General features: G+C 41.2%; 1 protein-coding gene across 2 annotated transcripts in view; it reads right to left on the reverse strand.

Annotated features, from left to right (window-relative positions):
• The window catches only part of KLHL32 (kelch-like family member 32), a 203,056-nt gene that overhangs the window by 79,037 nt on the left and 107,025 nt on the right, over positions 1–16,994 (reverse strand). For both annotated transcript variants that reach the window (XM_005871470.2, XM_005871469.2), the window contains exon 5: positions 14,897–14,995. In XM_005871470.2, the coding sequence (XP_005871532.1) occupies positions 14,897–14,995 (99 nt within the window). The remainder of the gene's footprint in view (positions 1–14,896; positions 14,996–16,994) is intronic.

Here is a 16,994-nt window from a genome sequence, read left to right on the forward strand (position 1 = left end):
TCTGCAGCAAGCAAGCCTCCCTGCTCGCTTCAGTGCCTGGCTGCCGGCCGCCATCTTGGCTGACAGTTAATTTGCATATACTCACTGATTAGCCAATGAAAAGGGTAGCGGTCGTACGCTAATTACCATGTTTCTCTTTTATTAGTGTAGATATATATATATATATAGAAAGGAATGGTTCTAACCTACAGAAACATATTTTTGTAGCAAGACTAATTGTTTGACACCAGCCCCTCCTCCTACCCTCTGCAGTGGCAAACATTACACTGAATGTAGGAGGAATGGTTCTAACCTACAGAAACATATTTTTGTAGCAAGACTAATTGTTTGACACCAGCCCCTCCTCCTACCCTCTGCAGTGGCAAACATTACACTGAATGTAGGGAGCAGAGGCCAGGGTACCTTGAGCTGAATTAATGACACAGAGACAAGCAGTCATTTTCCAGGGGCTGAGCACATGCCCCTCATTGTGTAGCAGGGAAAAGGTCTGCAGCCAGCTCTAAAGGATATTTGTAGATAGAGAGTGAGAGAGCGGGTGGAAGAGAAGTCTGGGAAAGAAAGACGGCTGGTGGGAGGTGTGCATGCAATGGCAGTCTCCTCGTAAGAAATAATATATGTTTATTCATATAAACAAAAGCACTGCTTTATTTCCTCTGATCAAGGAGCTTAGGACACCATTCGACCATATCACACAGTGTTCCTATCGGAGGAAGCTCTCCTGGCACATGTAGAAGGAACCCAAGCAACATGGGTTTCTAAGCAACGACTATGCACTAGAGCTAGAAAGGAAAGATTTTTCCAGTTTCTTGGATTCTGTATGAGGATGGGGCAACATGTTTTATTTGTAGGAAGGGCAGGGGAAATAATAAAGCAAAACTTCCTATTTATAAAGCATCAATACCATGTAATGTGTTGCTTTTAAAAGCATTGATTTTACTATTTATTAAAATATAATTTTATCAGGATGTTTTCATATTTCAGAGGCAGGGGAGAAAGTGATGGTTCATTTATTTGTGACTCTTTTTGAAATAATATATGCACTCCTACAAAAATCAAAGAGAAGTGGCCGAGAGAAAATACACCTTTTACAGAATGGTGATTGCTTCCAAAATTTTCAGGAACAGACTTATCATGTTTTTTATTGAAAGCAGGTAATAAAATTGCTGACGTTCCAGAAATGAGAGAAAACGGGGGCAAGGGGAGTGGGTAGGAAGATAACCAGAATTAACAGGGGAATTCACAGATGAAGCATTCCATTCTATGGCTCAGGGCACCTCCTTCATGTAGGATACCAAGCTGTAAGATACTTTACATGTACACCACACTATCTCATTGACTCCTCCAATACCACTAAGAGGTAGATTGTATATTGGATACCATATCTGAATTTTACAGATGAGGAGTGGGGGCAAAAAGATTAAGTAACTCACCCAAGATCACATAACTCCGGGACATGACCTTATATCAGGGAGAGACAGATAAGTATATCAATACAAACAATGTGGTGTGATGAGCACCCCAGAAGACTGCCCATCATTAATGAAAAGGAGGGAAATTTAACTCCATTGAGGTGGACTGACCAGGCAACTCTGCAAAGGGAGATGAGCAAAGTACCTGAGGGTCAAATAGGAAGTCATCAGATGACAAAGCGAGGGAAGACTAACCCACGAAGAAGGAGGCTTCATACAAAGAAGTTTCGGTACAGGGAAATCCATGAAGCTCACAATCACTGTGGCACAGCATGTGGGTAGTAAACTGTTTTTTAAAAAGGCTAAAGAGCTAGGAAGTTTCATAATAAAGATGAGACCTGTGTGCCAAATTAAGAGGGATAACCCCTATCCTGAAGGTAATGGTGAGCCACTGGACAAATCAATGACTTAAAGCAAGAGCATGACATGACCAGTTTGTTATTTTTAAAAAATCAATGAACAGAATTTTTCATGGATTAAAAAAAAACTTTAAAAAATCAATCAAAAAACATTTTTGAGAGGGTACTGTAGTAGGGCAAGAGTGAACGCAGGCTCATTGGTTAGCAGGAAGTTTCTCTAGTCCAGGAAGTAATTGACAACAGGCAGGAGCACGGCTGAGCTATTGCAGGAATAGCTCAGGAAGAAGAACCTATACCTGAATGATGTCAGTGACAATTAAGAGAAAGAGGCATATTTGAGAGCTACTTAGGAGCCTCAACCAACAAAATTTAGTGGGATCACAGAGCAGTGTGAAATATGCCAACGTTACACTGGTTTGGGTTACTATAAAGATGGTTCCTTAACAAAAATAAGGAGGATTAGAGATGGATTTGAAGTGTGTGTGAAATGTCAAGTGGAAATGTTGGCTGGTTGTAGAGGTCTGGAGCTCAGGAGAGGGGACTGGGATAAGTAACTCTCCACATGTGGATAAAAGAGAGTGAGAAGAGAACCTGTATACAGCCACCATGACCACAGGGATGTGCAAGGAGCTGATGAAAGAGGAGCTAATAAAGGAACTAAAAAGAAGTAGGACAAGCTAATAAAGGAACTAAAAAGAAGTAGGAGGAGAACAGGAGAGTCTTGAGGAAAGAGAGGGGTAGGAAAGAGTGGAGCTACCAGTGTCAACATGCAGTGGAGTGGTCACATTCAGATGCCATAAAAGGCCCACTGTGTTTGACATTTAGAAGGCACGGTGACCTTTGTTAGAATGGCTTTTCAGGAGTAATGAAAGCAGAGAACTGAGTTAAATAGAATTGAAGAGTGAATAGAAGGTAAGGAAGTGCACACACTGATCACAGGTTGGTAGTGAATGGAAGGAGAGGGTTGCAGTAATGAAATAATAAGAAAAGTTTCTCTCATCTTGTTGCTCCTATTTATAAACTGAAGAAAAGGTGCCAGTGGAGGGAGGGGACACTGAAACCATAGGACATACAGAAGGTGCCCGATGGAGTAAGGAGCATAAAGTTGGTTTAGCCTTTGAGAAAACGGCAGACATTTAACTATGGGTAGAAATGTTTGTGGGTAGAGGGTGGGTGGGGAGATAAATATCTCAAATGAAACAAACCGTCTTACAATGACCTTAATTTCCAAGTTTTAATAATGGAATTAAGTGAGCTTGATATCTGTTTGCTTTGCTTATTGATTCTGAACTCTAGCATTAATAAACCTTAGAAACATTTTATTTTTGAGAAAAATATTCTGAGAGTAATTTTAAAATTTCCCAGCCAGCTTAGAATAGAAATGACTAATATTTAAAAACTCCTTCAAGATAATATCTCTTAAGCATCGATCAGATCAGACCGTCAAACCTCAGAGGGAAGGTAGAGGAGGGTGGGGGTAAGGGGGAGAGATCAACCAAAGGACTTATATTCATGCATATAGGCCTAACCAATGGACATAGACAACAGGGGGTGAGGGCATGAGTGAGGGGGGGAATACGAGGGTAATGTGGGGAAAGGACATATATGTAATAACTTAATCAATAAAGAAATTTAAAAAAAGAAGTTATAAGAAGGGGGGAAGGACACATATGTAATACCTTAATCAATAAAGAAAAAAATTTTAAAAAGATAATCTCTCTTAAAAGAAAAACACAGTCCACCCTAGATTATCCACATAACCAATTAAAATGCCCGAATGACTTCCCTGGCCAGGCAGCATGCCTCTGGGCTGTCACTTACTGACATCCTTGGTGTGGGCTTAGGGAATAAGAGCCAACATAATGGCATATGAAAAAATTAATTGGGATCTTAAAATGGCTACTAAAGGATTTTATGATATATTTTCCAGGCAAATATTAATATTAATGATATTTGGCAAATAAGATATTCTGGATTACACATGCCAGATAGCAAACAGTCTTGATTAGAACAAATAATTAGCAGTTGGCTATGATTTAGTAGGGCTGATACATTCCAAACATTTCTAATCATTTTCACTGATTAAATACAATTTTCAAAAGACTAAATAATTTGTAATATATTTCCCAAACTTTGTACTGTAACTTTCTCCAAATGTGAGGATCAGCTCTAGTGAACTATGAAACAGCATTCTATTTCAGATGAGAGGCATATTAAATATATATGTTGGAACAATTATTTGTCTTATCTAATGTGAAAAAAAACAGTGTTGAAGAAAAATGAGCACAAGTTATAATTTCTCAATCTTGAGGATAAATTATTCCATTCGAAATACCCACTGCATATTATGTATTTCAGAAATACTGTTAATTTTAAAATTAAAATTATAATAATAGTTTGGGAGAGATAACTTCCTCTAAGTCATTGTAGTACTACCTAGTTAAAAATGATAATTTAGCCCAGCTGGTGTGACTCAGTGGTTGAGCATCGACCTATGAACCAGGAGGTCAAGGTTTGATTCCTGGTTAGGGCACGTGCTTGGGTTGCAGGCTCGATCCCCAGTGGGAGGTGTGCAGCAGCAGCCGATGAATGATTCTCTCTCATCACTAATGTTTTTATCTCTCTCTCCCTCTCCCTTCCTCTCTGAAATAAATAAAAATAAATTTTTAAAAATGATAATCTAGTATAACACTGGAAAATACACAAGATCCTCAGTGCCAAATGCAATCTCCATAGAAAGTGTTTCCAATTAAAAAAAAAAAAAAGAACTGTGCACTGTTGGTGGGAATGTAAATTGGTGTAACTACTATGAAAAACAGTATAGAGGTTCTTCAAAAGTTAAAAATAGAACTACCACATGTTCCAACAACTCCACTTCTGGGTATTTATCTGAAGAAAATGAAAACATTAACTCAAAAAGATATATGTACTTGCATGTTCATTGCAGCATTATTTACAATAGCCAAGATATGGAAACAAGCTTAGTGTCGATTCATGTACAGATGGATAAAGAAGTTGTAATATATAAGTGGGGTGGGGGACAGGAGAAATGACTGAACAATTTTTTGTTTGTTTGTTTTAAATTGGTGGGAAAGAATATAAAGGGATTGTTGGGATGCAGATGTCAGGGCCTCTCTCCCCTAAGACTTTGACTTGCTTGGTTAGGGCACCTTTAAAGCTCCCCAGGTGTATGTAATGTGCACCCAAGGTTAGATATGAGTACCCCAGACGAGGGCCTGAGCATTTCTCCTAGCTCTGTATCACTCACAGACTTGTGGGTATTCTTTAATTCTCCACTGAGCCCATTGATCAGATGTTGAACAAAGTGGAATCAGGAAGTACAACGTTTTTCTCCTCCCAGTTGATGGGGCTAGTTCATTGGTCTGGAACGGGCCCTGGGCATTGTGATCTGTTCATTTATTTCTGGGGGTGAGCTGCAGCCCACCTTCTACTCAATTATAAGTTCCACAAGAGCAGGGACCTCAGTTGTCTTGTTTATCACTGCATCCCACTGCCTAGCACAGCACCTGGCATGCAGCATACACTCAGCATGAATATTTGCTGAATGAATCCATTGGGAGCCATTAAAGTATTTAATATGGGGAAATGTCATGGTGAAATATGTATTTTAGATAGATTCTCCATCTGAAGTTTGTGTATAGGATTTAAAGATGGATATAGAAATACCTTTTTTTAAAATTACAGTATTCGTAGTAAAAGTAAAAAAAAAATATTGGAATGGAAGGAATAGATAAGGTTCAAAGTTTTGGAGGTAAAAATCTATAGGAGTCAAAGGCAAGAAACATGATTTTCTGCTTATTTTATGAGCATCTGCTGGTTTTAATTTACCAATAGAATCTTCAAATATCTGATTAAGAAACATTTTTAAAAAACTTCAAACTTCTGAATTCTAACTTTGCCCCATTCCCCCTCTTTCCTTTTCTTCTTCTTCATCATGAACTAGATGTTGTTTGGTCCACAGAGTCATAAAATTGGGCCTGCATAGCAGCTCTCCACCATCAAGCTGAAGTGACAAATGCTAGATTATTCTAAAAGCACAAATGACATGAGTTAAGTGGCTTAGATTCCCATAGCTCCTACTCCGCTACACAGCATCCTCTCTCCTCCTTCCCTTGTGGCCTCAGGAAGAGTCTCCTGCTGACTTAGGAAGGAAAAGCTCACGCCTGGTGTACAGATGGGTGTGCACAAGGTGCTGGTACCACCCCAAACGGGCATGTGGAGCACTATAGCCCCACACAGGAAGGCTCTGAAGGGTAGTGGTCAAGGGTAGTCCTCCCAGCAGGTAGAATTTGAAGCAAAGCATCTGGTTGTTCATTTTTCCCAGAAGGAAATATGGCCAGAGATACCTTGAGTCCTGGCTATCAGTTTAGCTATCAGTCAAAGAGCCGGAGGGAGTACAACTGGAAAATTGGTAACAAGAAAGTCTTGGGAAGAAACATATGGATAGACCTCTCCAATGGACACAGAGTGTGACTATATTTGTGTTCCATGGGAATGCTTTCCAAAGGGCAAGTTCATCAGATAGGAACTAGGAAATCAGCCTTGTGATGTGTCAGACAGCCTCTTCCCCGGCCACCATGGCCTTGCCCCCTGGCCTTGCCAAATGGACTCTTGAACAGAAAGAGGTTAGGTGTAGGGTCAGCAACAAGGACTTCCACTCACTAAGGCTGATGTGGCTACAGCCATGAGTAGATGCCTAAACTGCCAACAGCAGAGATCAACACTGAGTCCTCAGTGGCACCAGATCCCAGGGCAACCAGCTGCCCTCTGATGGCAGGCCGAACGCATTTCCATCAGGGGAAAGGTGAAACATCTTCTCTCTGAACAGACACGTTAGAGGTTTGGTATCCCTGCCCACAATGATTTTGCCAAACTCACCATGCGTGGAATTATAAAATATCTTTTTTCATCAACAGGTAGATTGCTTCTGAGCAACAAACGAATCTTACAGAAATTAACGTGTGGCATTTGGCTCCTGTCTGTGAAGTTCCCTGGTATTACCATGTTCTCCATTACCCTGAGCTGGAGGCCTGTTATAATGGTAGAATGGCCTTTTCCCTACTCAGTATGGCACTAGGAATGTGGGAATATCCTACAGGGCTGGGGTAGTGGCTTCTGGATGTGTACATGCTCTGAATCAGGGACCAGTATAAGGTTCAAAGTTCAGCTCAGGTACAGACCCCAGGAAATCTTTTCTGAGTTGGACCTCCCCAAATGTACACATACTCAGACTAAGTTGGGTTCTCCCACATCACAGTATATCCCTTTGTCATAATCATTAGTACACTTTATTAAAATTATCTGCCTACATATTTTTCTCTCTCTGCCCTAAAATTTAAATCTGCCTACATATTTTTCTCCCTCTTCCTGAGGCCCTAAAATTTAAAATGTTCAAGGCCAGGAAATGTCTTATCCATCTTTGTATTCCAAAAAGGTAGCACAGTGCCTATCATATATACAAGTCAATAAATATTTGTTAAAATGATCATAAAAAAATGAATTTGATGGGTAAAGCTAATGGAAGACTGACTTATTAACACAGGGTGGGGCAAAAGTAGGTTTACAATTGTGAGTATGCAAAACAGAGTTTATTCTTGTATTACTTATTTATTAATTACTAGAGGCCCGGTGCACGAAATTCGTGCGGGGGGAGGGGGGGGTCCCTCAGCCCAGCCTGCACCCTCTCCAATCCAGAAACCCTCGGGGGATGTCCAACTGCCTCTTGCAAGAGACCGCTGGCTTCTAACCGCTCGCCTGCCTGCCTGCCTGATCGCCCCTAACCCCTCTGCCTGCCTGCCTAATTGCCCCTAACACCTCCCCTACCAGCCTGATTGTCCCTAACTGCTCCCCTGCTGGCCTGATCGCCCCTAACTTCCTCTGCCTCGCCCCACACCCGGGACCCAGGATTCCCTCTTCTGGCTGGTCACAGGCACCTGGGATCCGGGCTTCCCTCCCTCTGGCCGGCCACAGGCATGCAGGACCTGGGCTGGCTTCAGCGGGGCTGGCTGCAGCTGCAGGGGACTGTGGGCGGGCAGCTTCGCCTGGGCTGCAGCCACAGGCGCTGGCACCCAGGACTGCAGGGTGTGTGGCTTGTCCCTCTCCCGGGCTGCAGATGCAGGCGTAGCCACTGGTGCCTGGGACCATGGGGCGAGCGGCTTGTCCCTCTCCCGAGCGGAGCCTGGCTGGTCCCCATTCCTCTCTCAGGAGCTCATTTGTGCCTGGCTGGTTCCCATTCCCCTCTTGCAAGCTCATTTGTGCCTGGCTGGTCCCCATTTCTCTCTCCCCAGTGTTGACTATCTGAGCCATTAGGCGTGATGGAGTGAGGGCGTGACAACCATTTGCATATTAGCTCTTTATTATATAGGATTGTATTATTTTCCATATGAACAACTGTAAACTACTTTTGCTCCACCCTGTAAATTGTCCTCTCATATTGTAAAATTTCGATGTTTTACTGAATGGATATACTATTAATTCTCTTGATACATACTGCAATGGCCTGTACTGTGTCCCCCAAAATTCATAATGTTAAAGTCCTAACCCATTATGTAACAGTATTTGGAAATGCGATCTTTGGCAGATAATTAGGCTTAGATGAGGTCATGAGGGCAGGGCCCTCAGGATGAGATAAGTTACACCAAAGAGCTTGCTGTCTCTCTACCATGTGAGAACATAGCAAGAATCAAGCCAAGAAGAGAGCTCTCACCAGAACCCAACCATGCTAGCACCCTAATTTTGGACATTCCACCTCCAAAACTGTCTAGGTGTTTAATAAACAAATTTCTGTTGTTCACCCTGTCTGTAGTATTTGGCTGTGGCAGCCTGAGCTGACCAACACATACTGAGTTCAAACATGCAAAGGAAAGAAGAGATAAGGAGGTGTAAAGCATGATCCTGCCTTCAAGAACCCAGCAATATAACTGGGATCTGTAAGACATTTTCCAACCATGTTAAACCCATGAGGAAATTGATGCAAAAGCAGCACTCAGACACTTGAAGCTTCTTTGAAGCTATTTCAAGGATTCAGTGCTTCTCAAAGTTCAAAGAGGGGAAAATATATTCTTAGTAAAAGATCAGTAAAATTGCCATTTATGCAAGAGAAGAACAATATGCCCAAAATTCTTCCTACGCACATGAGAGAATAACATTCTTAAAATCTTTATATCGGCCCTGGCAGGGTAGCTCAGTTAGTTAGAGCATCGTCCCCTATGTCAAGGTTGCGGGTTCAATCCCCGGTCAGGACACATATAAAAATCAATCAATGAGTGCATAAAGAAGTGTAACACAAATTGGTGTTCTCTCTCTCTCTCTCATCAATAAATTAAACACACACACACACACACACACACACCCACACACACACACACACACACACAAACCTTGTACACTGAAAAGAGAAAATGAATTCTCACAGTTGCCTATTTAGTGTAAGACTAAATGAAGACAAGGGATGACTAATACGATCAGTCACAGAGGAGAGAGACTCAGGCAGGGAGTTGTCCTCCCTCCTGCTCCTTTCGAGTTCTTGGCTTCTGGATGACGAATAGTAAGAATTTTGGCTTTGCTTTACTTGATGTCCAAACGTGCACACTGTAAACAGAACAACACCTTCAATCTGGGGGAATGATCTTTAATGCTTATAAAAGCAGAGAACAACACAAGTGGGGGGAAATGAAACAAACCTTCTCTGTTTTCCTTTCGGTGATAAATGCTCTACCTGGAGCACTGGATCCCTTTCCTCTCACATCCCAGCATCACCTCTCTTTCAGGTCACGTCTTTCCCATAAAAGTGCTAAACTAATGCCGCTTAATGACAAATTAATGTCCATGAATAAAAAATACACCTCTAATAGCATGGAGTAATTTGCCATTACAATATCATCATTGGACATGCCCCTGGTTTAATACGATGTATTTAATTCATAACCTAATGAGTGATATATAAAGAGAGGGAGATGAACCCTGCAATTACATTTATGTGAGTCTGTCACCTTATTTGTAAAACCTTAGAGTCATTTACATTCAAATTAGAACAAATGAGTGATTTCACAAAGTGCAGTGATAAATGACCACAGAAGCCCAAGACAAAACTGTATTTCCTGTGGACACATTAACAGTTTCCTATTATTTGTTAAAAATTACAATGCATATTGCCCAGTGTGATGTGAATAATGACTTTTTTACTGATTAGGTCAGAAGACTAATATGTAGCAAAATAAATAATTTTTCTTTTCATTTTTTCTGATTTTTGCTTTAAATTAACTACTGAAATCTGGTGGATTCACACTGCCACCTGCTGCCTAGGAATAGATATTAAAAGTATATTCCCATCAAAAGGAGTTTCTTCATCACTTTGGCAATCTTATTTGGAAAGTCTACTTGATGGGTCCTTCCTTATCAATATATTTAAGTTGCATATCATAATAAAGGCTGATACTTGGTGAACACAAAGAACACTTGATAATCAAACAATACAATATGCTATTTGCTATTTGAGGGAGGTGATACAAAATGTACAAATTTTCTTTATAAAGCTAACTACAAAAGAAGACATTTTCAGCAAATCACGTTTCTCCTAATGCATCACTTTCAGGGGCTACAACACCAAGTCCAGTGGTCAGTACCCCTGATCTTAGCACAGTGTGTGTCACCGAGGGGAGGGTGTGTGTGTGTGTGTGTGTGTTTTCCCTACTCCTGCCCCTTGATACCATCGAAAGGAGATGACTGAAGGCTCTGCCTGTCACCGAGGATCTTCCCTACCTTGCCACCTCCCCTATTGGCAGGTATCAACATGAATGGAAGGCCTTAGGGTCCAGGACACAACAGGCTAGGGAAGATACTAGGGCAAGCGAGAAACAGGCCTAGACTTGGAGACGAGGCTAAAGACTTTTGTAGATGAAATGATGAGTTTGAATGGTGGTCAGGGGAGCAAGTGGAGGTTTTCAGACTGGATCAACATCCTAGTTCTGAATTTCAGTTTCTTCATCTGCAAAAAGAAAACAACACTGACCCGCCTTAAGGGATTACTTTGCAGAGGAGAAATGGGAATCCTTGTGCAAAACACAGTATAAACAGCGCTCCCAAAATGTTGGTTCCCTTCCCTGGCAAAGATAACGATGGCTCTGGGGAATGTGGTTTGGCATGGACAGAGGCTAGAAACAAGCAGATCCCTAGAGGAGGTCATGAACTCATCATAACCTATAACCAGCAATGGTGAAAGTCTAAAGACATTAGTAATGGAGAAAAGGATCAGGTCTGAGAGATATTTGGGAGGCAGAATCAACCCATCTTGGTGGCTGATTGGATATGGTGGTGAGGAAACTAACACTATGTCCAAATTTCTAGACAACTAATGGATCCATGGGACCATCAATAGAGAAAAGGGCTGGTTTTCTCATGTTAATTTTGAATCCTGTGTGATATTTAGGTGGAGATGTTCAATTTTAAAAAAAGGCTAGAAAAAATCAGAGTTTGGGAAACAATCTGGATTCAAAAGGTTTGTAATGTTTATCTGAGGGATTCAGTAAACCAGTAGACACACTGAAACCACTTCATGTGCAGAGATTCCTTTATGAGATTTAAAACAGTGAGTGGCATGTATGAACACATGTACTCTGAAAAGCAAGGCATTCCATGCATTTTACTGGACCCATTTTAAAGACAATGATTGCTGTTTAATGAATTGGTGCATCTTTTGATGGACTTTTAAAAAAGATCATAGTGGACAAGGAAGAGGAGTAGAAGGAGGAAAAGGGAAGGGAATATTCACATTTTATTTGGGACTGGATCACAGATAGCAGATAAAAGCCTGACAGGTCATGCTTATTAGTATACTAACAGGACAGTCTCCATAGGACAGTCCTATGAAATTTCACTGCAAAGAGGGTGAGAAAGGATACAAACTTGAGGAGTTGTTTGCAAATACCTTACCTTGGGATGATGGGCTATTGTAGCCTCTGTCCACCCCAACCCCACCCCTATCAGTTAGCATCATTTTCATATTGTAGCCCCTGTCCACCCCAACCCCACCCCTATCAGTTAGCATCATTTTCATTGCTCATCTGCCTGTTTATTCTACAAACATGCACTGACAACCTGTGTGTTCTCAGTGACTGGCCCTGGGAGAGAGCCTGGGAACTAAAAACTAATCAGGTGAAGGACTCATAAGCCTGGGAGGCGAATTCAATGCCTGTCCTTACTGACACAGAGGGATATTCGGGGTCCCTGCCCTCAGCAGTCTCCCATAGGAGACACAAGACAAAGGGGCCCACATAGTGCCCTTGAGGTGCCCTTCCCTATGCTGGGTGGTGGGGGGAGAGCAGCATCCATGCATATGCAGAAGAGCTTCAGGCCAAAGCAATAGCTGGTGGTTAGGAGGCTCAGGGAGGCTTGGGGTGGGCGTGATTCATAGAGTATCAACCAAGGGGCTCTCCTTGGACATGCTTTTTAATGAGCCCTGGAGGACAACAGGGAGTATAGGAGAGGGGTCTACCCTTCACACCTCTGGAATAAAACCAAAGAAATGATGGTAATTTGAAAACAACAAGACAACACCAGACATTTTAGTGAGGAGAATGGCTTCACAGACTCCTAGTTGAACAAAGTACTAAACAAGGACGGAGATTACCCTTAATTGATGGAGCATAATTTCTAAGTATGTTTTAAGCACTGAAGATTTTTCATGTTAATAAAACATTTTTATACTCAATAAAATGGTTCTATATGAAATCAAAACTCAGTTGAGCAATAATACAAAAAATGTAAATAAGTATTGTTATAAGATTGTGTCAAAATATAAAAGCAGACTGACCCAGTCTGGTCATTTTATAATCCCCAAGGAGAGGGAGAGCATTTATTTTAAAAGACTAGCATAATGAAGGTTTCTACATACACATGGTTTCAGTTCTCTTATAGTCAAAGTTTCCTTCCACACATTGGACATCTTGCAATGGTCACAGATAAAACGGAAAAGTAAAGTACACAAGAGAATGAGATGAAAGCATATTGGTGAAAAGAAAGTGAAAATTTCAACCACTGTTAAAGCAAGCTAATAATAAATGATGTGTCCACAAAATATATCTGTATGCAAGCTACACGTTTTCCTCAGCAAAATAATAAACTGCAAGAATTAAATTCCAAAGCCCACAGTCATTTGATATTTCAACAAATTCATCTGATGGGGTAGGGGAAAATATTCATGATCTTCTAATGTTTGTCTGGAATTCTCATTTATAGAAAACTAATATATAGGTGCACACACAACTGTATAAACACACTATTTTAACATGCATCATGATAAGCAGCAATAACCAAACTTTTGTCTACATATATCATTGATTATACCTGTCATTAAAAAAGTGAATCAGGTGATGCTGTTGAAAGTTTGAGTTACAATATTTGATGTAGAAATAGCATATAAAAGTAATTTCAATTTCACAAGTCTAACCCACACTTTTGAAGTCAAGTAACCTTTCTACATTATTCCCATTTGCTACTTGCAGAAAGGGATTAAAAATAGCTCTCCCATATCACCTAATATTGAGGGGAAAAGAAAAAAAATAAGATAAAAAATAGTTAAACATTTACTATTAGATTAAATGAGCTGAGATGATAAAACTTTCATATACTGTATTTGAATTGTTCCTTAGTTGAACACAGCTGACATCCCTCACACCATCACCATAGGAAGCACTGGTTCCTACCTCCCAAGGTTGCTGGGAACATGAAATAAGATGATGTAGCAGAAAGAGATTTGGAAACTGCCTAGTGAGTAACAGAAGTCAATAATCAAGGCCATATTTAGAATTAGAGAAAAAAATTAGGAGGGAAATAAAATAACTGAGCAGGAAACAAATAAAATTTTTCTATTTACTAATCTCATGTCATATTCACAAGGATAGCAGAATTAAATTGTGTGGATTTATCATTTTTTAAATTTTATTTTCACTGTCTTCATAATGCTGTAGTAAATGTCAGCAAAATTCATACAAGTTGGGGAAATGGAAGGATCCCAATACAGGGAATTATTACTGAACTCTCTGTAAAATATCTTACACTATCTGCCCAAGAAGTCCCCTATCTTCCTCCTGAGCCAAAGGGTTTTCATCCAAGAAGAAATAATGGTCTTTCGAATCAGAAAGGCCTACCACTCATCAGCCATGTCACCTTGGACAAGCTGGGTGCATTTTGAATCTCTGATTTTTCGCCTATAAAAATGTGCAAAGAGCCTGGCTAGCATGGCTCAGTGGTTGAGCATTGACCTATGAACCAGGAGATCGCAGTTGATTCCTGGTCAGTGCACATGTGTGGGTTTTGGGCTCAGTCCCCAGTAGGGAGCATGCAGGAGGCAGCCAATCTATTCTTTTGTATCACTGATGTTTCTATCTCTTTCTCCCTCTCCCTTCCTCTCTGAAATCAATAGAGGTATTTTTTAAAAAAAGAAATAAAACAAAATGTCTAAAGTTGCTGAGGACTGAAGGTGAAACACTGGTGTGAACTCACAGTAGGCTTTTTTCTCCCTGCCCCTCACAGAGCCTTCCTGACCACCCCAGCAAATCAAGGGAAGAATGCACAGATCACTCATTTTTCCAGCATTTATTGCCTAGGAAGTTCATGTGCTAATTAAACATACACCTATGACTTTGTGATATATTAGCTTCTGTTACTGAATTCTTAAAGGACTATCCAACTTATTGTGCATTTGTGGTTATTCCATGTGGAAACCAGACAGCACTGCTTCAAATCATGATCTGTTCCCGAATCATCTCTCCGGCCCTGGCAGTGAACCCTGTGCGTGGTTGGTGAGTTACGCTACTGCCCAAGGGTGGTGGGGATCTGGGGTGGGCAGGGAGAGTGGAGGCCATGAGCTAGGACATGAGAGCTGCAGCTGGCTCCTAGGAGCTCTCAGCTTGTGTCCTGGAGAAATTCTAGCAGCAGAGACCACATCCCTCCCCCATTCCATTTTACCTGTCAGTTGGTGGGGTACCACCTATAACGACAGAGGGAAGGAATGTGAAGGGCATGTTGGCAGGATGCTAGCTCACATACCTGGATGAGATAGTGGGAACATAAACTGAGGAGCTCCAACAGCTGCAGGTGGCTGCCAGCGGCTAACACATCCTGGATCACACCCGGCTCCAGCAAAACCTGTTATTTAATAAAAAGAAAAGTACCAGTTACTTAAAAATTAATACTAGCTTAACATGGAAAATAGATTGCTATATTTAAATTGCCACTTCACATGCTCTGTCTGAATTATGGAAGTAAGTTCTTTCCCACATTCTGATTAACAAGCTGTGGCCCTCACTCTAACAGCAGACTTCTCGTTTCCTATACTCATTTCATGTGTGTAAGGCTCTGCACCTAACAACTTGTTTTTGTAGGAGTATATAACCATTTGCAAAGAATAATATAATAGTCTTAAAATTCACTTGTGATGCATGTAATCTCATAATATTTTAAAACAAACAAATTTTAGTTTTTCAAAGTATGTTTCAGAATTTCGTAGCAGTATGATTAATAGATATTTTAGGGATAAGGGCTTTTATTTCTACTTGCAATATGAGACCAGAGGTGATATTATTTCCTTTTACTTCTAAGTCCAGCAACAGTAAATTTCAACCATAAACTTTCATTTTTCTCAATCTCCGATTCTCTAATATTTTCTATTTCAAATGAAAGATGAAGAAATAGCATCTTTATAACAAAGACATCACAGAGAGGTAAAACTTCTTAAATATACTGGTGATATCAACTCTTCATTTTTTCTGGTTAATTCCAACTTTGTGCCTACTGCTGCCACTCCTGAGCTACTGAACAGGGCTAGAGAAAAGCACACAACCACGTTGGCTAGATTCACTTTACATGGATGACTGCTAGACCCAAGAAGGCCTAGTGCTGCTCCCAATATCTTAACTCATTTCCCATTTCCCAAGCCCAGTGGTTCCCAAAGTGGAGGCCCTGGACCAGCAGCATCAGTATCACCTGGGAGCTTATAAAAATTGCAAATTCTTGGGCGCCTCCCCAGACCTAATGGCATCAGAAACTTTCAGGGGGAGGTCCAGGAACTGGTGCTTTAACAAGGCCCCTGGTGGTTCTGATGCCCAGGGCAGCATGAGAAACACTGATGTGGTCCATTCAGTCCCATTCTGCTTCTTCTCACATGTACCTCTCTCCTCCATCCTCTTCTTACTCAAACCTCATGATCTTCCAAAGGCTCTCACCATCAAACCTTCCAGCTACCTACTCATATCTGTATCAGCATACAAATATGCCAATCACAACAAATTTCCTCAGGAAAGTTGTCTAATACTACTATGTGCTCTACGACATTCTCTCATGAACCCACCCCTGTTGAGTTTTATTCACATTGTTCCTCTAAAAGTGCTCTTGATTAAGGTCACCAGTGACCTCCAAATCCAATAGTCATTTCTCAATAATTAATCTTATTCAAGCCAACAGCAGTTAGCAAAGTTGACTGCTCTCCTTCTGGAATGATTCCTTCCCTTGCTTCTGGCACAGTGCTCGGTTTGTTGGTTTCTTGTACTTCACTAACCACCCCTCTCCATCTCCTTCCCAATCTGTAAGCTTTGGAGATGCCCAGAGCTCCATTCCCAGATCTCTCCTTTCCTCTCTCCACTTACTCTGTGGATGATTCATGCAACCCCATGGCTTTAAAACTATTTATGCTCATTACACTCAGGTTTGTTTTTTCAGCCCCGACCTCACCCTTGAACTCCAGACTATTATGCTTATGATGTATCACCACATGAATGTCTAACAGGCAGCTCAAACTAAACATGCCCCATTCTGAACTCTGATCCTCTCCACCAACCATCAAACCTGCTCCTATCTCAATTCTACCATCGCAGCAAACAGCTGCTCTCAGTGATTTAGGCTAAAACCCCAAAATCATTCTGGACTCTTCTTGTTTTCCTCATATCTCACATCTGATCCATCAGCCACTCCTGTTGACTCTACCTTCAAAATAGTTCCAGAATCCAATCACCACTCAATACTACTTCCATCGATATCACTCTGGTCCAGCGGTCGCCAACTGGTGGTCCGCGGATCACTGGTGGTCTGTGAGGTCCGAAAGGTTGGCAACCGCTGCCTAGTCCAATCCACTGCCTTCCTAGATGAAATA

Source organism: Myotis brandtii, unplaced genomic scaffold, assembly GCF_000412655.1.
Source record: "Myotis brandtii unplaced genomic scaffold, ASM41265v1 scaffold343, whole genome shotgun sequence".
Taxonomy (NCBI): Eukaryota; Metazoa; Chordata; class Mammalia; order Chiroptera; family Vespertilionidae; genus Myotis; species Myotis brandtii.